At 46.0% G+C, this 24,751-nt stretch overlaps 1 protein-coding gene across 3 annotated transcripts in view; it reads left to right on the top strand.

Annotated features, from left to right (window-relative positions):
- Positions 1–24,751, top strand: part of ZFYVE27 (zinc finger FYVE-type containing 27) — a 113,740-nt gene that overhangs the window by 40,225 nt on the left and 48,764 nt on the right. For all 3 annotated transcript variants that reach the window (XM_073552846.1, XM_073552845.1, XM_073552847.1), the window contains exons 5-7: positions 1,894–1,989; positions 2,497–2,609; positions 22,131–22,270. In XM_073552846.1, the coding sequence (XP_073408947.1) occupies positions 1,894–1,989; positions 2,497–2,609; positions 22,131–22,270 (349 nt within the window). The remainder of the gene's footprint in view (positions 1–1,893; positions 1,990–2,496; positions 2,610–22,130; positions 22,271–24,751) is intronic.

Below are 24,751 nucleotides of genomic sequence, written 5' to 3'. Positions count from 1 at the left end.
CTCCTATACATTCCATGAAAGCATGCACATCCACCATTACATTCCATGAAAGCATGTTCATATACCTTCCATGAAAGCATGTGCATCCTCCTATACATTCCATGAAAGCATGTGCATATACATTCCATGAAAGCACACACATCCTCCTATACATTCCATGAAAGCACACACATCCTCCTATACATTCCATGAAAGCATACACATCCTCCTATACATTCCATGAAAGCATACGCATCCACCATTACATTCCATGAAAGCATGTTCATATACCTTCCATGAAAGCATGCGCATCCTCCTATACATTCCATGAAAGCATGTGCATATACATTCCATGAAAGCACACACATCCTCCTATACATTCCATGAAAGCATGCACATCCTCCTATACATTCCATGAAAGCATGCACATCCTCCTATACATTCCATGAAAGCATACGCATCCACCTATACATTCCATAAAAGCATACGCATCCTCCTATACATTCCATGAAAGCATGCACATCCTCCTATACATTCCATGAAAGCATGCACATCCTCCTATACATTCCATGAAAGCATACGCATCCACCTATACATTCCATAAAAGCATGTACATTCCATGAAAGCATACGCATCCACCTATACATTTCATGAAAGCATGCATTTGGGCCTTGATTTCTGGAGATCAGACAACCCCTTTAAGGAAATAGTCATACTGCTTCTTAAATGTATTGTCTCAGGTTCAGTTGCTAGGTGCTTGTAAAAACAGTATATTGCGTATTAATAATCATTTCCATTCTCAAAGATGGATTGATTTTGAATTCTATAGTTTCCTACTCATTGCTGAGGTTACAGGCCGCTTCTGCAGTCGGTCAGCGGTGGCCCGTTTTCCCAGCAAGAAGCGCAGCACTTATAGGCTTGAAAGCGCTGCTCTGAAGCTGGATGCAATGCTGGATCAAGTCAGCTTTAGGGCTCCTCTGATGCTATAGAGGTAAAGCTCCTTCTGCTTCAGGCATCAGAGAGGTCACATTTCAGACCAGCGGCTCAGACATGACTCTGGTCTGAATTGTCCATCATCAGGAGAGCATCGCTCCTTTACCTTCTGGATTCCTGCTTACCAGGGGGTGGAGCGCTCCTGAAGATGGACAGTTCAGACCAGAATCATGTCTGAGCCGCTGGCCTGAAATGTGAACTCTCTGATACCTGAAGCAGAAGCGGCTTTACTTCTGTAGTTGTCAATCGTCAGGAGCGCACTGTCGCCTGACAGGCATAAATCCAGGAAGCGGAGGAGCGGTGCGCTCCTGATGATGGACAGTTGAAACCAAAGTCTGAGCCGCTGTTCCAAAATATGTGCTCTCTGATACTGCATACCTCTGTAGCGTCGAGGAGGTAAAACTGTCAATCTTCAGGAGCGCACCGCCCCTTGACAGGCGGTATTCTGGACACATACAGGTCAGACATTTATTTCAAATTTTGTGGATATGCCACAAGATGGAGCTTATATAGAGAAATTGGATGTTGTGTCTATATAGCCACATGCCCTAAAGGTGGCTCATATCTGTGCACTAAGACAGAGACCCTGATTCCACCTCTGGGTCCCTTACTGGGCTTCCTACTGTAGTTTTGATGAAATCGGTATCTTATATGGTCAGCTCTGTTAATCCTGTAAATGATGAGCTCTGCATAAACCGCCTACGTCATTGATTGACTGCTTTCTATCTACACTGTGCATAGGCAGAATGCTGCCAATCAAAGCTGGGTGGAAAAGGGATAGCCTGTACTTATAAAAAACAAGGGAACAATGTTTTATTAGAACTACAGCAAGCAGCCCAGTAAGTGACCCAGAGCTGGAAACTGTTTTTTTTTCCCTCCAGGTTTCTTCGCTGTATAACTCTCCTGCCTTGTGTTTTTCAGCTTGATTCACCTGGAGGGCATCCTCAACCTGATCTGTGGCACTTGTGAGCGAGTCTATCAGGTCGTGCACTGGCAGAATCCTTCCGCTTCAATTCAGTAAGTAACTCGGAAGATTTCTCTTTTATAGAAAGTCTCCAATCTGTGGCGCTCCTCCTTTTGCAAAACTACAACTCCCAGCATGTCCGGACAACGAGCCACCGGTTGCAAATCCCAGAAGGTTGTTGGTAATGTTTATTTAAGGTGCAGGAATTAATATTCCTTATGTTGCCTGTAGGAACCGGAACTACTGACTAAAGGCCGTGCCCTGGCATTCACTTGTCTGGGGCTCAGCTGCAATACCGGGCACAGCCTGTGAACAAGGGGGGGGGGGGGCTGTTTCTGGAAAATAAATTTCTCTTTCCTTGCGGAAATAGCACTGTATGTAAGTCAATGAAGCTGAGCTGCAATACCACTCTCAACCTGTAGACAGCTGTGGCGCTGTTCTTACAGAAAAGTTACATAGAAGGAAAGCTCTCCTAATCCTGTGAAACAACTTGGATGTATGAGACTGGTAGAAGGACATTTTTTGTGTAGAAATGACCTAGTGTTCGCTTGTCTTCTCAGGTTGTATGGATTATTACTGGGCTCTATTTGCATTCTCTATCTCCTGCCCTTGTGTTGGGTTTTGGTGATTGTGAACAGTACATTATTCCTGAGGAACGCTGACTTCTACAGAGGTAAGAATGTTTGTGATGCATCCTGAATGAAAAATGATGCAACAGATCTTCATTAAAAATCTCCTTCCATTAAATGTCTTCAGCTGCTGGGCTGATCTATACGTCTCCGTGGTAACAGACTACACACAAACCCTGTGTAGTCGGATCCTGCAGTTCTACGTTCTTCTATCTTTCCCCTACTTCTTGCTACTGTACCAAATGCATGTTATATATCTTTATTTTTCATTTTTATCATTTTACTTAAATACATATATTTTAGGGCTAAAAATCACTTTTTTCAATCGTATTGTCGTAAAAATTGTTGCACCGTTTCACTTTTCCAGGCTCCTTGTTCCTCTTTTGCATTTGACTTTGATGTGGTCAGTGATTCTATATCAGCTTAGACGAGCTCAGAAAAAGACTGATAAGAGTTAGGAACTGTTCTGTTATACTGTCGGAATGATTTCCCTGGTTTCTCAGTTAACTTGTTCTGCTGCCAGAATAGCAACGCGGAGGCTGTAGAATGCGAAATGAAGGTGGGGGGAGATGCAGAGTACAGGTGTGTATTTACAATGATGTATTTACAATGATGGTCCAGCCGTCTTGAGGGAGTGAGGGATGGATGGAGATAGTGAATGGGCTACACACGCACACTTACACATAGAATGACTTTGATTAGTGAACGTGATAGGCTGCTCTGAACAAATGCGTTTTGAGGGAGCCGCTAAAACTATGCAAATTGTGGAAGGTCCTAATTTCTTGGGGTAGAGCATTCCAGAGGATTGGTGCAGCGCGGGAGAAGTCTTGGAGTCGGGAGTGGGAGGTGCGGATTAGTGCAGAGGTTAGTCGAAAGTCGCTTGCTAGGCCGATAGACAGACAGAAATGAGGGAGGATATGTAGGGGGGTGCCGCCGCACTGTGGCGAGCTTTGTGGGTGAGAACAAGTACTTTGAATTGGATCCTATAATGAATGGGCAGCCAATGTAAGGACTGGCGAAGAGCGGATGCGTCCAAGTACCGATTAGACAGATGGACGACCCTGGCTGCTGCATTAAGTATGGACTGGAGATGGGAAAGTCGAGTAACGGGGAGACCAATTAATAGAACGTTGCAGGCGGGAGTGGATCAGGGCGACAGTGAGGGTTTTTGTTGTTACCATGGTGAGAAAAGAGCGGATTCTGGAGATGTTCTTTAGGTGTAAGCGGCAAGAGCGGGCAAGAGATTATATATGGGATGTGAAGGAGAGATTGGTGTCAAACATAATACCCAGACAGCGCACCTGCTGCCGGGGTGTTATTATGGTGCCACCCACGGAGAGGGGAATGTCAGATTTAGAGAGGTTTGTAGACGGTAGGAGCAGAAGAAGTTCAGTTTTTGAGAGGTTGAGTTTCAGATGGAGAGCGGACATGATGTTGGAGACTGCGGACAGACAGTCACTGGCGTTCTGTAGTACAGCGGGGTAAGGTCAGGAGATGACGTGTTTAGTTGTGTGTCATCAGCATAAAGATGATACTGAAAGCCAAATCTGCTGATGGTCTGTCCAATTGGGGCCGTGTAGAAAGAGAAGAGAAGGGGGCCAGGAATGAGCCCTGAGGAACCTCGACAGTGAGAGGAAGAGGAGATGACATGGAGCCATTGAACAAAACACTAATGGAGCGGTCAGAAAGATAGGAAGAGAACCAGGAGAGAGCAGTGCCCTTAATGCCTAGTGACTGGAGCCTAGAGAGTAGGAGACGGTGGTCAACAGTGTCGAAAGCTGCAGAAAGGTCGAAAAGAATGAGCAGAGAGTGTTCACCGTTACATTTTGCCTGCAGAAGGTCATTGGTAAATTTGAGTACAGTTTTAGTCGAATGTAGGGGGCGGAAGCCGTACTGTAAAGAGTCTAGGAGTGAGTGGAGAGGTAACGGGTAAAGCTGGAGTAGACTAGGCGCCCCAAAAGTTTAGAGATGAAGGGGAGATTAGAGACTGGTCTGTAGCTGTTTGTGCAGGATGGGTCGAGAGCGGGTTTCTGTAGTAATGCAGTAACGATAGAATGTTTGATGGAAGATGAGAAAATGCCCGAGGAGATTGTAGTTAGGTGAGTTGTCATGACTGGACAGAGAGACTGGAGGAGATGTGAGGAAATAGGGTCGGTAGTGCATGTAGTCGGACGATAAGAGAGAGGAGTCTGGAGACTTCTTCTGTGATGGGGTCAAATGTGGAAAGTGAGCCAGGGGAAATGCAGGGAGGGATGGGAGTCACAGCACTTGGTTAGGAGCGGATTTCCTGACGGATATTAACTATTTTTTCTATAGAGTGGGAGGCCAGGGCATCAGCACAAATGTCTGTGATGGGGGCTTGTGCTTTTGGCCTGAGGAGGTAGTGAAAGATGTCAAAAAGTTTCTTGGGGTTGTTGGCTAGTGAGGAGAACAGGGTGATTGAAGTAGGTCTGTTTGGCGAGGTGAAGGGCAGAGTTATATGTCCTTAATATAAATTTGAAGTGTATGAAGTCATCTGGTGTGCGAGTTTTCCTCCATAAGCGTTCAGCACTCCTAGAGCATCGCTGGAGAAGTTGAGTTTGCGATGTGAGCCAGGGCTATTTTACGCTGTGTTTGGAGGTTCTGAGGGTGAGGGGCGCTACTTGGTCAAGGGTGCTTCTAAGAGTGTTGTTTAGTGATGAACAGCCATATCATGACAGGAAAAATAGGAGATTGGGGACAGTGATGAGTGTAGGGAGTCTGAAAGTGTCTGAGGGTTAATGGCTTGTAGATTTCTGGTAGGTAGGAGTGAGCTGGGGTGGGCGAGGATTTGTGAGTGTAAAGGAAAGAATGTTGTGGTCAGAGAGGGGAAGCGGTGAGTTATTAAGGTAAGAGATTGAACAGAGCCGGACAAAGCCAAGTAAAGGGTGTTACCGTCATTGTGTGTCTCAGAGGTTGAAAGCTGCTAGAGGCGTAGAGAGGTGGTTAGTGATAGAAGCTGGGATGGAGATGTGGAAGTGGGGCTGTTAATGGGGATGTTGAAGTCTCCCAGGATAAGGGTTGGGAGTTCTGACAATATGAAGTGCGGCAGCCAGGCTGAGAAGTGGTCAAGGAAGTGAGTGGGTGAGCCTGGGGGCCGGTATATGACCGCTACTCTGAGGGAGAGGGGACGAAAGAGCCTGATGGTGTGGACCTCAAAAGAAGAGAATGAGAGTGATGTAACTGGGGAGATGACCTGGAAAGTGCTTTGTGGGGATAGGAGAATGCCGACTCCACCACCAGGTCTGTTTGTGGGTCTCGGGGAATGGGAGAATTGTAAGCCACCATGGGAAATGGCAGCAGGGGAGACGGTGTCAGAGTCCTGATTCCAGGTTTCATTGAGAGCCAACAGATTAAGAGAGTTGTTCAGAAAGTAATTGTCCAGGAAAGGAAGTTTGTTACATACAGACCGTGGATTCTAGAGGGCACAATTAAAAGAGGGAGAAGAGGAAGTGCAAGCAATATTAATAAGATAATTATTATTGTTTTGATATGAGGTAGGGGTTGAGGTTGGGGAATGGTGGATCGGGGTTGGGGGAGATGTCCCCCGAAATCAGTAGGAGTAGGAAGATAAAGAGGCAAGTAGTTATTGGAATAGTAAGAAGTTTTTTTTCTGCGATGTGTATGGGAAAGATGGGCTGAGATTTTTCAGGAAGGTGAGAAGTGCATGGGAGGTGTACATGGAAGAGGGAAGGCGAGAGGGGCTGATGTGTACGAGTCGTGATGGAGAAGGGATGGGACGGTGAATGTGGATGGCAAGGACTTACCTGACTCCTGCCCTGACTAACTGCCATGGAATATCTGCCTTTTGCTTGATGCTTAGCTAATGTGATGCTTTGCTGAATGCGTGAGACCTCCACTAAAGTCATCAGGTCCAAGAGCTATTTAATAATGTAGGCAGTGGAAATTTGACAAAAACCCTGTTTGTCTAATAAATAGGAAAGTGATTCCGCATATCTCAGGCATGGAAATTATGGGATCAGATATTTTTTTTTTTTTTTTTTTTGCCATGACACCAGAATGCTACATCATCAGACTTGGCCCTGGTGTTTCAATGCCACCTGTAGGGGTGGGGATGTGTTTTATAGGAGTGTGCTATAATCACTGCAGTACCACTGCAATGCCAAAGTAAGTGTGCTTAATAAAAATTAAAAAAATCATTAGTATTTTTTTTTTAATTAATAAAAAGATTACAAAAATATATAAACACCCCTAAAAATTTAAATCCGGTCCTTTTTCCAATCCAAAAATATAGAAAGAAAAAATGTGCAAATTGGGTATTGCCACATTGTGAAACTACCGATGCACCTAACCTAAATATAGAATTAATTAGGCCCAAACATTATAGATGATAATAATAAAAAAAAAAAATCGGGAGAAAAAAGAAAATATATATATTTTTTTAGAAACCTCTGAATTTTGCAAGAAAGTAGATGTAGGTATATATGTGTGTGTGTGTGTGTGTGTGTGTGTGTGTGTATATAATACACTTTATCAGTTTGATTTTGCTGTCATTGTACTGACCTCAGTAATCAGTGATCCAGGTCCATTTCTACTGCACATTGAATAAAAAAAAAAAAAGAAACAGAGCTGAAAAAAACAATGGAAACAATTGCATATTTTTCGATGTTTTATCCCACTTACATTTTTTTGCACATCATATATTTATAGAGAATTGTGACATTCAGATCTACAAACTTGTCCCATAAATAACAAGCACTTGTATGGAAAAAAAAGTAATGGCTCTTCGAAGAAAAAATGGGCTTCTGTGGGAAGGGGATAAAGCCAGAGTCCTGATCGTCGTTCTCTGACCACGTCCTCTGCTGCGTTCCCTCCCTAGTTTGCTGTGAATTAGACGAGAGTCAGGTTTTGAGTTTTTCTTATACCTTACACGCACTCTCCACTGTGTACACATTACACACACACTCCACTGTGTACACATTACACACACTCTCCACTGTGTACACATTACACACACTCTCCACTGTGTACACATTACACACACACTCCACTGTGTACACATTACACACACTCTCCACTGTGTACACATTACACGCACACTCCACTGTGTACACATTACACACACTCTCCACTGTGTACACATTACACACACTCTCCACTGTGTACACATTACACACACTCTCCACTGTGTACACATTACACACACACTCCACTGTGTACACATTACACACACACTCCACTGTGTACACATTACACACACTCTCCACTGTGTACACATTACACACACACTCCACTGTGTACACATTACACACACTCTCCACTGTGTACACATTACACACACACTCCACTGTGTACACATTACACACACTCTCCACTGTGTACACATTACACACACTCTCCACTGTGTACACATTACACGCACACTCCACTGTGTACACATTACACACACACTCCACTGTGTACACATTACACACACACTCCACTGTGTACACATTACACACACACTCCACTGTGTACACATTACACGAAACGCTCCACTGTGTACACATTACACGCACGCTCCACTGTGTACACATTACACGCACGCTCCACTGTGTACACATTACACACAAGCACTCTCCACTGTGTACACATTACACACACACTCCACTGTGTACACATTACACACACTCTCCACTGTGTACACATTACACACACTCTCCACTGTGTACACATTACACGCACACTCCACTGTGTACACATTACACACACTCTCCACTGTGTACACATTACACACAAGCACTCTCCACTGTGTACACATTACACACACTCCACTGTGTACACATTACACGCACACTCCACTGTGTACACATTACACACACTCCACTGTGTACACATTACACACAAGCACTCTCCACTGTGTACACATTACACACACACTCCACTGTGTACACATTACACACACACTCCACTGTGTACACATTACACACAAGCACTCTCCACTGTGTACACATTACACACACACACGCACTCTCCACTGTGTACACATTACACGCACACTCCACTGTGTACACATTACACACACACTCCACTGTGTACACATTACACACACACTCCACTGTGTACACATTACACACACTCCACTGTGTACACATTACACACACTCCACTGTGTACACATTACACACAAGCACTCTCCACTGTGTACACATTACACACACACTCCACTGTGTACACATTACACACACACTCCACTGTGTACACATTACACACAAGCACTCTCCACTGTGTACACATTACACGCACTCTCCACTGTGTACACATTACACACACTCTCCACTGTGTACACATTACACACAAGCACTCTCCACTGTGTACACATTACACGCACTCTCCACTGTGTACACATTACACACACACTCCACTGTGTACACATTACACACAAGCACTCTCCACTGTGTACACATTACACACACACACGCACTCTCCACTGTGTACACATTACACACACACTCCACTGTGTACACATTACACACACACTCCACTGTGTACACATTACACACACACTCCACTGTGTACACATTACACACACTCTCCACTGTGTACACATTACACACAAACACTCTCCACTGTGTACACATTACACACAAGCACGCTCCACTGTGTACACATTACACGCACGCTCCACTGTGTACACATTACACGCACGCTCCACTGTGTACACATTACACGCACGCTCCACTGTGTACACATTACACGCACGCTCCACTGTGTACACATTACACGCACGCTCCACTGTGTACACATTACACGCACGCTCCACTGTGTACACATTACACGCACGCTCCACTGTGTACACATTACACGCACGCTCCACTGTGTACACATTACACGCACGCTCCACTGTGTACACATTACACGCACGCTCCACTGTGTACACATTACACGCACGCTCCACTGTGTACACATTACACGCACGCTCCACTGTGTACACATTACACGCACGCTCCACTGTGTACACATTACACGCACGCTCCACTGTGTACACATTACACGCACGCTCCACTGTGTACACATTACACGCACGCTCCACTGTGTACACATTACACGCACGCTCCACTGTGTACACATTACACGCACGCTCCACTGTGTACACATTACACGCACGCTCCACTGTGTACACATTACACGCACGCTCCACTGTGTACACATTACACGCACGCTCCACTGTGTACACATTACACACGCACGCTCCACTGTGTACACATTACAAACGCACGCATGCACACTCCACTGTGTACACATTACGCACGCGCACTCCACTGTGTACACATTACACGCACGCTCCACTGTGTACACATTACACGCACGCTCCACTGTGTACACATTATACACGCACGCTCCACTGTGTACACATTACACACGCACGCTCCACTGTGTACACATTGCATACACACGCACGCTCCACTGTGTACACATTATACACACACGCACGGTCCACTGTGTACACATTATACACACACGCACGCTCCACTGTGTACACATTACACGCACGCTCCACTGTGTACACATTACACGCACGCTCCACTGTGTACACATTACACGCACGCTCCACTGTGTACACATTACACGCACGCTCCACTGTGTACACATTACACGCACGCTCCACTGTGTACACATTACACACGCACGCTCCACTGTGTACACATTACACACGCACGCTCCACTGTGTACACATTACACACGCACGCTCCACTGTGTACACATTACAAACGCACGCATGCACACTCCACTGTGTACACATTACGCACGCGCACTCCACTGTGTACACATTACACGCACGCTCCACTGTGTACACATTACACGCACGCTCCACTGTGTACACATTATACACGCACGCTCCACTGTGTACACATTATACACGCATGCACGCTCCATTGTGTACACATTATACACACACGCACGCTCCACTGTGTACACATTATACACACACGCACGCACTCTCCACTGTGTACACATTACACGCACGCTCCACTGTGTACACATTATACACGCACGCTCCACTGTGTACACATTACACACGCACGCTCCACTGTGTACACATTACACACGCACGCTCCACTGTGTACACATTATACACACACGCACGGTCCACTGTGTACACATTATACACACACGCACGCTCCACTGTGTACACATTACACGCACGCTCCACTGTGTACACATTACACGCACGCTCCACTGTGTACACATTACACGCACGCTCCACTGTGTACACATTACACGCACGCTCCACTGTGTACACATTACACACGCACGCTCCACTGTGTACACATTACACGCACGCTCCACTGTGTACACATTACACGCACGCTCCACTGTGTACACATTACACGCACGCTCCACTGTGTACACATTACACGCACGCTCCACTGTGTACACATTACACGCACGCTCCACTGTGTACACATTACACACGCACGCTCCACTGTGTACACATTACACACGCACGCTCCACTGTGTACACATTACAAACGCACGCGCGCTCCACTGTGTACACATTACGCACGCGCGCTCCACTGTGTACACATTACACACGCACGCTCCACTGTGTACACATTACACACGCACGCTCCACTGTGTACACATTACACACGCACGCTCCACTGTGTACACATTACACACGCACGCACGGTCCACTGTGTACACATTATACACGCACGCACGCTCCACTGTGTACACATTACACACGCACGCACGCTCCACTGTGTACACATTACACACGCACGCACGCTCCACTGTGTACACATTACACACGCACGCACTCTCCACTGTGTACACATTACACACGCACGCACTCTCCACTGTGTACACATTACACACGCACGCACTCTCCACTGTGTACACATTACACACGCACGCACTCTCCACTGTGTACACATTACACACGCACGCACTCTCCACTGTGTACACATTACACACGCACGCACTCTCCACTGTGTACACATTACACACGCACGCACTCTCCACTGTGTACACATTACACACGCACGCACTCTCCACTGTGTACACATTACACACGCACGCACTCTCCACTGTGTACACATTACACACGCACGCACTCTCCACTGTGTACACATTACACACGCACGCACTCTCCACTGTGTACACATTACACACGCACAGCTCTGCTCAGCATTTGGGAATCGTCTGACATGCATTCACACCTCTACATTACACACACCGCTCTGCTGTGCACACTTTGCCTCTGAGAGCTGGGAGTGCGTGTGATATGTGCACAGCGGAGCTGTGTGTGTGTAATGTGTAGAGCGCAGAGCTGCAGGATATCTGTGCAGCATTGCTGACTAGGGTCTGGCCTTTAGTAGAATGAGTCTCACACAAGCGTCTGGTGTAGTCTTGTATGTAGTCTGAATATAGGAGCCTATGACAGCTCTCGTGATAACCAGGCGCTTTTCATCCATATTGCCGCACATCGCAGCAGCCAGTCAGCCAAGGGTTTCAGCTCGATGTCTGAGAGGCTCAGAGGCGACCGTGACAGACAGACGTTATTTAAGCGTCGTCTTTCCTCTGCTCGGGTCGGGTGCAGAGGGCATCAGCAGTAGGTTGGAGCTTTACATGCTGAAAAGTCTGCGACTTGGAGCTGGGAGGCGAGTACATTGGTCAGACATGGCGTGCCGCCACAGGCTACATAACCGAATGGAGATTTCCTCTGTAATTGCCCCGGGCAGAGTAAGCAACGCATGCCCGTCACGCGAGGGTGAGAAGTCATTACAGGCGGAGACTGCATCAGTCAGATGAAGCCATGGATGCCCTTAAGGAGAGGATGAAGAAACGTTTCAGAGGAGTAGGGTTGCCTCTAGGGCTGTCCCAGTCAGAGGAAGCCATACTCCTAAAGAGAGGATGAAGAGACATTACAGAGTAGGGGGGCTGCCTCAGTGACTGTCCCGAACAGAGTAAGCCGTGGCGACTATAACGAGAGGATGAAGAGCCCTTATACCGTGTTTCCCCGAAAGTAAGACCCTGTCTTACATTAATTTTACCCCAAAAAGTCCCACCCTGTCTTACTTTCGGGGGAGGTCTTACCATTAGCCGAAAAAAAATGACAATTTCTTTTTAACCATTAAATTAACATTTATTAACATGCTGTTATACCCCATAACAGTGCCGTATCCCACTGCACACAGCCCCACACCCCATAACAGTGCCGTATCCCACTGCACACAGCCCCATACCCTATACAGTACATGTTTCCCTACTTGGTTTTTAAATGCTGGACGTTTTCCTCTGCGGTGCGGCTGTGGGTGCGGAAGGCCTGTGCTGCAGGGAACGCTGTGCCAATCAGCAGGGAAACAGCGGTGACGTGGGGCTGGGGCGGCCAATTACAGCCCAAGCTGCTGGACCAATCAGTGCTCGAGCCGGGGGCCGGCGGTGACGTGGGGAACAGGGGCGGCCAATGAGCTGTTGAGCTGGGCGGATTGCGGGGTTAACACGGCGAGTTAACCCCATGAGCGCTGGACCCGCCCAGCTGCACCTGAGGACACCTCTGGAGCCTGGGGACCCAATGGGGGACAGCGGCGGCCCAAAGGTAAGGGCCTTACATTTCACAGCGGCCCCCAACCCTGTCTTTCATTCGGGGGAGGCCTTACATTGAAGGACCCCCCCGTAACCCCCACCCTGTCTTACTTTCGGGGGGGGTCCTACTTTCGGGGAAACAGGGTAGAGAAGGGGGTTACCTCTGGGGCGGTCCCAGTCAGACAAAGCAATGCCCGCCCATATGGAGAGCGTAAAGGGACAATATACAGTTGTGGCCAAAAGTATTGACACCCCTACAATTCTGTCAGATAATACTCAGTTTCTTCCTGAAAATGATTGCAAACACAAATTCTTTGTTGTTATTATCTTCATTTAATTTGTTTTAAATGAAAAAACACAAAAAGAATTGTCCTAAAGCCAAATTGGATATAATTCCACACCAAACATAAAAAAGAGGGTGGACAAAAGTATTGGCACTGTTCGAAAAATCATGTGATGCTTCTCTAATTTGTGTAATTAACAGCACCTGTAACTTACCTGTGGCACCTAACAGGTGTTGGCAATAACTAAATCACACTTGCAGCCAGCTGACATGGATTAAAGTTGACTCAACCTCTGTCCTGTGTCCTTGTGTGTACCACATTGAGCATGGAGAAAAGAAAGGAGACCAAAGAACTGTCTGAGGACTTGAGAAACCAAATTGTGAGGAAGCATGAGCAATCTCAAGGCTACAAGTCCATCTCCAAAGACCTGAATGTTCCTGTGTCTACCGTACGCAGTGTCATCAAGAAGTGTAAAGCCCATGGCACTGTGGCTAACCTCCCTAGATGTCAATTTTTCTTTTCCGTCCACAAGAGATTTCAACGCAAGATTGTGCGGATGTTGGATAAAGAACCTCGACTAACATCCAAACAAGTTCAAGCTGCCCTGCAGTCTGAGGGTACAACAGTGTCAACCCGTACTATCCGTCGGCGTCTGAATGAAAAGGGACTGTATGGTAGGAGACCCAGGAAGACCCCACTTCTTACCCCGAGACATAAAAAAGCCAGGCTGGAGTTTGCCAAAACTTACCTGAAAAAGCCTAAAATGTTTTGGAAGAATGTTCTCTGGTCAGATGAGACAAAAGTAGAGCTTTTTGGGCAAAGGCCTCAACATAGAGTTTACAGGAGAAAAAAAGAGGCATTCAAAGAAAAGAACACGGTCCCTACAGTAAAACATGGCGGAGGTTCCCTGATGTTTTGGGGTTGCTTTGCTGCCTCTGGCACTGGATTGCTTGACCGTGTGCATGGCATTATGAAGTCTGAAGACTACCAACAAATTTTGCAGCATAATCTAGGGCCCAGTGTGAGAAAGCTGGGTCTCCCTCAGAGGTCATGGGTCTTCCAGCAGGACAATGACCCAAAACACACTTCAAAAAGCACTAGAAAATGGTTTGAGAGAAAGCACTGGAGACTTCTAAGGTGGCCAGCAATGAGTCCAGACCTGAATCCCATAGAACACCTGTGAAGAGATCTAAAAATGGCAGTTTGGAGAAGGCACCCTTCAAATATCAGGGACCTGGAGCAGTTTGCCAAAGAAGAATGGTCTAAAATTCCAGCAGAGCATTGTAAGAAACTCATTGATGGTTACCGGAAGCGGTTGGTCGCAGTTATTTTGGCTAAAAGTTGTGCAACCAAGTATTAGACTGAGGGTGCCAATACTTTTGTCTGGCCCATTTTTGGAGTTTTGTGTGAAATGATCAATGTTTTGCTTTTTGCTTCATTCTCTTTTGTTTTTTCATTTAAGACAAATTAAATTAAGATAATAATACGAAAGAATTTGTGTTTGCAATCATTTTCAGGAAGAAACTGAGTATTATCTGACAGAATCCAGGGGTGTCAATACTTTTGGCCACAACTGTAGCCTAGGGATTGCCTCTGTTACTGTCCTAAGCAGAGGAAACTATGTCCACCCATAAGGAAAGAAGTAAGAGACTTAGTGAAGTAAAGGAGCCAGCCCTGTAAGCAGCCATAGTGGGGAAGCAATAGAGGCTTGCTGTGAGATCGAGACAGTCCCCCGAGGAGATGCCAGTGGTGTGTGTTGTGCCACCTGAAGCAAAGAGGGACGGTATAATACCGGACGAAGGGCTGCCGTGCTACCCGAGAGCCCTATTTATGTGGATCATGAGACCTGTTAACTATATGTGACCCAGGGTCAAGAAAGCGAGGGAAGGTCTAGGGTCTAAATCTGGGGTCGAGGAAATTACCTTTTAACACGACCCCTAAATATTTCTTGGTGTAGATAATCACATCAGCACAAGTGCACCCAAGGAATCGCCAGCAGCAATGTTCACTGCTCCCATTGTCCACCGGGGGGCAGTGTGCACTGCAGATTTCGCAGCCCGCTTCATAGATCGCTGCCCAGACAGATAATCGTTCCATACTGTATTATGTATCGTGAAAGCAATAAGTAAGATGAATGGAGCGTTTCCCCCGGTATCTGGACCGATGACTCCTCAATCAATAATAAGTAATCCGCGCCGTTAGATTTCATTTTCCGTCCGCCATAGTCATTAGATTTCTCTTACTAATATAATTAGCCGTTGTATGTCTCATGTAAGCTTTAATCATCTTGTAGTCAGCGGTTTATAGCAATATTTATTATGGAGTCACAGCAGATCTAGGAGAGCAGTCAAAGGGCTTTTTTTTTTTTTTTTTTTTTTTTTTAACCCTTAACTGCAATCACTATAGACAGCAATTCACAGAACAAATTTGGACGCCCCCTGGCCTCATCCGTAAGCGACTGACTCCCTCGCCCCGTCCGTGTGGAGCTACAATGACCATCTTGCTCCTAGAATAATTTTATGTTGAAATTCACAGATATAGAGCAATTAAATAAGAATACTGCTAAAACTAAATGTATGTATTCGCATTGGATTAAATTTTTTGTAAAAAAATGCAGTACTAAAAAGTTGCCACTAGATGGCAGTGTTTTCACTCCATAGCAGCATCGCAGGTAGGCCGGGTGTAAGCTTCAGGCCTCCGTTGCGTGTGAGCATTGAATGCATGCAGGCAGCGACTGTATCTCCCCATGTCGGAGCAACGAGTCAGATTACTCTTGAAGTGTTAAGAATGAATAAAGGTTGCAGACCAAATGTGTAGTGTTTCACCACTCCATAAAAATCTGCTACCATATTTTACATGGCTGTTAATCAAAGTTACCGTAATAATTAAAATTCATGTATATAATATTGCCAGAAAATACTTTTATGGATTGCCCACTGATGCAATTTCTAAATGCTAAAATAATGGCGCGTGTGACGCAAAACAGAACTCACTGTGAGATAATGGCTAGTGCTTTTACAGCCTGCTGTAAAGCAAAATGTATTTCTGTAGTGCAGCCTGACATCTAGTGGCCATTAGAGAAACTGCATCAATCACAACTGATTTTCAGTCAGGTTTGTCTCATCAACACATCTCACTTTATTAATTGAAGCTGCACAGCAATTCTGTGAATGAAGCGTGCCCGGCTTTAGTAACCTCCGGAGATCAGCTGTAACTAGAGGAAACGTGTAGCGATTTTAGAATGCTTTAGGTTTTAGCTGGGAGGGAATCGCAAGTAAAAAAAACAAAAACCTCCCTTTTCTGATGTTCTCAGACATGTGTAAAGGGGTAGCCTGGTGTTCTGCTTCTCCCATATCCTATAGTCATATGTCATCTGCTCCATCTCCCCTCTCACAGCATGCAGTCTCAGAGACACTAGCTGCAGCTGCATCCCCCTACCTTTTATTTCTATTTACAATAGAATAATGTCCCCCATCCTGGGTCCCTTCCAGGGATTATGTCCCCCATGCTGGGCCCCTTCCAGGGATAATGTCCCCCATGCTGGGCCCCTTCCAGGGATAATGTCCCCCATGCTGGGCCCCTTCCAGGGATAATGTCCCCCGTGCTGGGTCCCTTCCAGGGATTATGTCCCCCATGCTGGGCCCCTTCCAGGGATAATGTCCCCCATGCTGGGCCCCTTCCAGGGATAATGTCCCCCATGCTGGGCCCCTTCCAGGGATAATGTCCCCCATGCTGGGCCCCTTCCGGGGATTATGTCCCCCATGCTGGGCCCCTTCCGGGGATTATGTCCCCCATGCTGGGCCCCTTCCGGGGATTATGTCCCCCATGCTGGGCCCCTTCCGGGGATTATGTCCCCCATGCTGGGCCCCTTCCGGGGATTATGTCCCCCATGCTGGGCCCCTTCCGGGGATTATGTCCCCCATGCTGGGCCCCTTCCGGGGATTATGTCCCCCATGCTGGGCCCCTTCCGGGGATTATGTCCCCCATGCTGGGCCCCTTCCGGGGATTATGTCCCCCATGCTGGGCCCCTTCCGGGGATTATGTCCCCCATGCTGGGCCCCTTCCGGGGATTATGTCCCCCATGCTGGGCCCCTTCCGGGGATTATGTCCCCCATGATGGGCCCCTTCCGGGGATTATGTCCCCCATGATGGGCCCCTTCCGGGGATTATGTCCCCCATGCTGGGCCCCTTCCGGGGATTATGTCCCCCATCCTTCCCCTTTTGAGGAGGCACATCCAGGTGAAATTAGTGCTGGTGTGGGTGGAGCCCTCTTCCGTATGGACCTGGTCGCAATCGCACCCTCTGCAAACACGATCGTTACGCCCCTACTGATCCATTTTAACACTGATGCAAACGGATGCATGTTATAGCGAGTATATCCATTTTTTAAAAAATATGTACGATGCATGGGTTTTTTTTGTTTTTTTTTAAGAAAGGATTTTTTTAATGATATGGCAGGGAGTGTCAGGATAATATGTGATCTGTTTTCTAGAGGGGGGAAAAAGAAGGATGAAAGTTGCAGATGCAAATGTTACAATGTAATAATAATGCTTTGTGCGTTGCGTTGGTTGGACACAGGCGGAGTCCCATGGCTTTTTGGTTTGCTGCCTTTTATTTATTCCTCGGTTCAGTCTTTCCAGGGATAAAGAAGGGACAGATGTTTGCATTTGGATTGCTGGAATGCAAATTTTGTCCATTTTCGTTCTGGCACCCTTGGTGTTCCCGGATCAGACACTTCGCTATCCGGTGTGAATAGAAGGAAGTGTCTTGCATATGTGTGTGCACCCCGCATAGATCCTGGACCCAGTCTCTGAGCGGAGTGTCAGATTTTGGATGGATCTCGTGGTCTGGAGGCAATCGTGCCGGTAATTACAGGCGATGTGCGCCGTTCCATCTGGCCGGAGCGTCAATACTTGATGGGACCTTGTGCGATTCGTCCAAATGTCACTTTAACGCGGGCGAGAGCGTTAAGGACAGCCGGGAACACGGGCAATTATGCTCGCTGTGAATATTTATGTTGTGCCTTGCAAAATTTCCTGATCTGTATCAGAGGGGACGGCAGATGTCGGGCGGCTGCGGCTTACATGGCACCGGGAGCAGATTGCTCTATTTGCACAAGGACTCACTGCATCTGGTCAGTTCGAGACGGTTGCATTTCTCAATGATTGCAAAGTTGGCCCGCACCGATGAAGAAGAAGAAATATTAGTTGACATCTTATAAATGGATAAAGGTAACAAAATGATAGAAAATGCACAAAAAATAAATCCCAGTTTCCTTAAAGGGGAATATGACCGAAGTATCATTTATAGTCGGTGGGAGGTCAAAATAGCTTAGAAATGGATTACATAAAAAAAGGATCGAAAATTCAAGGGAAAAAAAAACTTTTTAAAATGAGCTTCAAAGCAACGAAAGTGTCGGGTGCAAGATGTGCAATCTATTTTTGCAGCACGCATTGGCATTGCAGAGAGAATTAACTTAAACCCATGGTGCAAATGTGCTCCGGCACTCGGCTGTAAATGCTGCACAGTTCCTCCCCCTTTGCGTTTGATTGATGGCCGGTCTTTCTGCAACACTATTGTCTTCTGCACAGAAATCTGGAATGTGCGCCTTGCTTTCCCCTCTGCGGCTCATCTTCTCTACTTGTCCTGCAGTGCCCCGTTGACTTGTGCAGGGCAGAAGGTGGTGACATTGGAGCTGTCAATCAAAGGTAAAAGGGAGGGATTTGGGAAAAAGGATTAGGACCGCCCTTGTTGCACTTGCAACTTAATTTGCATGTAGAATTCCAAATGTGGCTGGAAAGGATTTGGGTTTTTTTTTCCCAAAATAGGCGAAGATTCTCTGTATCGGGGCATAACATAGGTATGTATTGTATGGTGGTATTAGATTTTGGGCACTTTATGGCGGCATTTGGGAACTGTATTAGTTTTTCAAAAACTTCCCTAAAGGGTTATTCAGGATCCATAGGATAGGTGATAATTTGCGGGGTCAGGGGGGGGTCCGACCAAAGTAAAAACGTAGCTCAAAAATGCAACTTCGTAATGAAGTCTGCACCCCCCCATTCTGTGGCGCCACTGCTGGAGATCTCCGAGTGCGCAAAATGGCAAAGTAGCCTTTTGACTTAGAGAGAAATGTGATAGGGTCAGATTGATCTATAATTTTTCTTTTTTAAGTCTGAGTCACATCTTTTGAGATTTATACAAATTTAGACTAGAGATAAGGATCCTGAAGAATGTTCTGGAGTATCGCCTGCCAGGATCTTTAATGGCTCTTGGCAGAACTAATAGTCTTGGATCCAGATCAATTGTACCGTACAGAATAATAAAAGGTGCTCTTTAAAGTGGAGATTTATCTTAAAAGTTTTGCAAAAAAAAAAAAAAATTCTGATGGTTGGGGAACACAATAGGTGTTACCGTTGGGTGCAAATATTTTGCTTAAAGGGGACCTGTCATTGAAACTAATCTTCGGAACACTTTCTATAACTGTTGGCCAAACGTTCATTTAGCTGACCATTATTCCTCCCAATTGGGCTGAGTACACATGGGTTCTCAGTGGGGAAAATGGAATAAGACCCTGCCAGATTCCTCCGCAAACGTCATTTGTTAGTTAACGGTGTACTGATCCCAGCGCCTCCAGCGGGAATAGCCACCCATTTAATGGGGGGATACTGGGGGCTGTGACATATCTTCCAACCTAGTGAAGCCAACTGGAATGGAGGGTGGATGCTGGTTAATTTGGCTTCTTTTGTTCTTTTTAAGGATTCCATTTGTAACTTTTAAAAAAGAGCAAACCTTTTGAACATTTTTAATTTTGACCCACAGAGAATTAAAACGTCTTACCGTTAAAGTGGTTGTCTGTCAGAAGATATTGATGACCTGTCGTTTACTACTTCTGGACTGCCCATTGACTATTACTGTCCGGACGGTCCACGTTGTACTCTGCAGTGACATTCTGAAATGTCATTGCAGAGTAAAGTGGCTGCATGACATTGTGCTGATAAGGGAGTGGGGAGCCAGCAGTCAAATACAGTCCGACTCCACATTGAAGAAGGCAGAGATGGCTTAATATTGCCTCTGTCTTTCTGATCTCTGTATAGAGGGCACTGCCTGATATTTAAAAAAAAAAAAAAAAAAAATTTACGGAAAGGGGAACAAATTATTAAATGCATTTTAGTGGTCCTTTTGAGGTCCTATAAAAAAAGCGAAAAACCAACAGAAGTTTTCTTTATTTTCCCAACTATATTGCAATGATTTCGGGAGGGTGAGTGAGATAGCATGAAAATAACATTAAAAATTTGCAAAACTATTTTGGATATTTGAAAAAAATAACTGCTGTTTAAACTGCAAGTATGGGAAAAAAATGAAAATGTACCTACTTAGCAACAGCTTTAATCGCCTTGCTTTGAAGGTCATTAGTATCAGATGGGTAGGGGTCCAGCATCGGCGACGCCTCAGAACAATGGTTGGCAGGTCTGGCAATGGCTGGATGTGAACATTGAAAGATGTGTTCTGCCAGCCACGTTCAAAGTGTAGCAGCCGCTGCCAGGTGCTGCAGAACAGCTACTATTCTCTTGACATTGGTGAGTTGTCAGGTCCTACCGATCTGATATTGAAGACCTATAGTAAGGATCTGTCACCAATATCATGCGACCGGACAACCTTTCTTAGGTTCATGACCTTGTCATAACCACTCTTGGAGACATTTCAGCATTTTAAGGAGCTCAGGAATACAGACGATCTCTGGCCCCAGTGGGAATCACATCTTGCCCTATAATTAAAAATGAAAAAAGTTTGGCATGAGAAAAAAATTTTTAGGCTAAGTGCAGACGTACTTTTTTGCCTTGCAGATTTTTCCGCGCAGAATTGAAGAAATCCGCAGGTCAAATGACCGGCATTTTTCCTGCGGATTTCTTCCTTTTTTATTGCGGTTTTCTTCCGGTTTTTGTGCGGTTTTCCCCCTGCGGATTTGGAGAATGGAGCAGGTGGAAAACCGCACAAAAGAAGTGACATGCTGCATATTTTGAACCACAAGAAAACCGCGCGGAAAAATCTGCAGCGTCTGCACAGCATTTTTTTTTTCTTGACTGACATGCTACTGTACATCACAATGCGGATATGCAACGTTTCTGCGCGGTAAAATCCGCTGCGGATCCGCTGGAAATCTGCATCGTGTGCACATAGCCTTAGGGTGTGTGCACATGTTGCGGATTTTGCTGCGGAATTTTCAGCGCGGATTTGTGTAAATCCGCAGGTCAAAAGACCTGCGGTTTATCGGCAGATTTTCTGCAGTTTAGCCTGCGGGTTTCCCCTGCCGTTTGACACCTGTCATGGAGCAGGTGTCAAACCGCAGCGGAATCCGCACTAAGAATTGACATGCTGCGGTTTTGAAACCGCAGCAAATCCACGCGGAAAATTCTGCACCGTATTTTCCCATAGACTAAAAGGGCACTGTACACCGCAGCAGAAACTGCAACGTGTGCACACACCCTTAGGCTCATTGTCCTCCTGTGATATGTCCAGCATTAACCAGAAATCTATCCTCTGTGGGGACCTACAGATGTAGCAGCCACCGACATGATGGCTGCCACGAACTACAGGTATAGAATCAAGGTGAAAATTGGTGGGCTGTGCAAATGGCTTTGATGGTCGCATTCATGATGGCGGCTGCTACCTCCATGAAGTCCGTATGAATCTACTTAAGATGTCTTTCATGACTTATTTCTTTGTCTTTTAGTTGTCGCAGAATGTAAAGCATCTCTACAGCAAAGAGGCAGCAGCGGGACGGCTCCAATAGAACCAACGCAAGCAGCGCAAGAGGTCGAGCCCGTGCCGGTTGCGGATCGAACCCCCACCCCAGTATTGAGCACCTCAGAAGTGAGTAACTATTGAAGGGATCATCCAGCATGAAAAAAAAAAAAAGAAAGAAACATGGCTGCTTTCTTCCAGATACAGCGCCTCACCTGTCCATAGGTTGTGTCTGGTATTGCAGCACAGGTCGGTTGATTGGATTGGGGCTGAGATGCAATACTACGCAGGACCTGCGGACGGATGTGGCGCTGTTTGGATGTAGAGGGAAAAACCGATGAGTAATAACATGTTGTTGCTTTACTTTGACACTTTCTCAGCCCTCAGAGAACAGTTTGGCAAAATGTCGGCCGGACGGATTCCTGCAAATACAATAAAAAAAAATATATTTCATGTTCATAAGAATCTGAGATTTTCTGGAAATTTGTAACGAGTTTTTTTTTTTTTTTTTTTTTTAATGGATTGATTTGCTCATCTCTAGTCGCGACTTTCTTTCCTTTCACTGACGCCATGTAGAAAAAAAAACCTGAGAAAATGGTGATCAAGCGAAACACATGAGGGAGAGTGAGGAGAATAAAAATAATAATAATAAAAGATGTTGCCCATAGTAACCTATTGCCTTTTGAAACCAATCAGTGCTCAGCTTTAATTTCGTATTCTTTTTTTTTTTTTGAAAAATGGCTGCTATGGACCGAAAAGTGTAAGAAAGACTGTTGCCCCATAGCAACCAATCACAGAACCGCTTTCGTTTCATATTTTCCTTTTGAAAAATAAAAGCTGCGCTGTGATTGGTTCCTATGGGCCAGAAAGCGTAAGAAATGCTGTCTGGTGCCCAAAACCAACCAATCAGAGCACAGCTTTCATTTTGCTCTTAGAATAATAAAAGTTGTGCCGTGGTTGCTATGGGCAACACCGTCTATTAGAAATCTGCAGAACCGTTTCTTTGTACAGTGGGGCTATTGTTCCCTGTTATCAGCCACTTCCTGGTATATTTTTTTTCTATCCTATTACGTATTCTCTTGATTTTTGCAAACAAATCCAATGTGTTTTTCATTAAGTAAGGAAGAATGATCAGGATATTAGTTCAATCTCCTTTTGATCATTCGCGTTCTCCATAATTCATCTTGCATTCAACATAAATGATTTTCCTCATCTGAGGATCATTAGATTGCATTATAATGGTTACACGATTCCGCACATTCCTTCAATACTCCCCGGACCGTGCGAGAGACTCGTTTGTCCTCCTCAGCAATCAGTTGCCTCCCCATCTGGATTTTTGGCCGGAGATACCGAGATCCCACAGAGTTGTATTCCTGCTCCGACACTGACGGAGCGTCCTAAATCAGACCTAGCCTGGCAGAGCCGCTGCGCCGAGTCCAAGCCTGGCCCCGAGCCCGACTCTCCTTTGTGGGCTGCGATACGATCCTGCTTGTTTCTATGACGATGAATGTGTTTTCGGGAAAAAAATATCTGCCCCTTACGACTAAATTTAATATTTCTCCTGTTTTGGGTTGCTATATTGTGGAACGCGTGCTATTTGACGGCCAAGATAAAATCCGCGGCGTATTACGGTACAGGGCAAAGAGCTGACATTTTGCAGATCTCGCAGGCAGCAAATTCTGGGAGTAACACATGTGGCACTATGCTACAGAGATGCAGCAAAATGCCCCCAGCAGAGATGAACAAATTGACTGATTTAAATTACACAAAAACAGCTAGCTGCCATTTTTCAAAATGGCATCGGAGGTGGTGTATGTTCAGATTAACCTCTGGTGGTCTCCAGCAAAATGGCACCAGAGGCGGTGTATGTTCAGATTAACCTCCAGTGGTCTCCAGCAAAATGGCGCCGGAGGCAGTGTATGTTCAGATTAACCTCTGGTGGTCTCCAGCAAAATGGCGCCAGAGGCAGTGTATGCTCAGATTAACCTCTGGAGGTCTCCAGCAAAATGGCACCAGAGGCGGTGTATGTTCAGATTAACCTCCAGTGGTCTCCAGCAAAATGGCGCCGGAGGCAGTGTATGTTCAGATTAACCTCTGGTGGTCTCCAGCAAAATGGCGCCAGAGGCGGTGTATGTTCAGATTAACCTCTGGTGGTCTCCAGCAAAATGGCACCAGAGGCGGTGTATGTTCAGATTAACCTCCAGTGGTCTCCAGCAAAATGGCGCCGGAGGCAGTGTATGTTCAGATTAACCTCTGGTGGTCTCCAGCAAAATGGCGCCAGAGGCAGTGTATGTTCAGATTAACCTCTGGTGGTCTCCAGCAAAATGGCACCAGAGGCGGTGTATGTTCAGATTAACCTCCAGTGGTCTCTAGCAAAATGGTGCCAGAGGCAGTGTATGTTCAGATTAACCTCTGGTGGTCTCCAGCAAAATGTCGCCAGAAGCTGTATATGTTCAGATTAATCTCAGGTGGTCTCCAGCAAAATTGCGCTGGGGACTGTGTATGTTCAGGTTAACCTCCGGCGGTCTTCAGCAAAATGGCTCCTCAATATAAATTATAAGTATTTCACACACGGCCCCATACATCTCGGCGCCGAAAAAAAACAAAGAT

This window comes from Dendrobates tinctorius, unplaced genomic scaffold, assembly GCF_039654945.1.
Source record: "Dendrobates tinctorius isolate UK_male_01 unplaced genomic scaffold, ASM3965494v1 ptg000196l, whole genome shotgun sequence".
Classification (NCBI taxonomy): domain Eukaryota; kingdom Metazoa; phylum Chordata; class Amphibia; order Anura; family Dendrobatidae; genus Dendrobates; species Dendrobates tinctorius.
The sequence above is the reverse complement of the archived record's forward strand: the minus strand, read 5'-3'. Positions and strand labels throughout refer to the sequence as shown.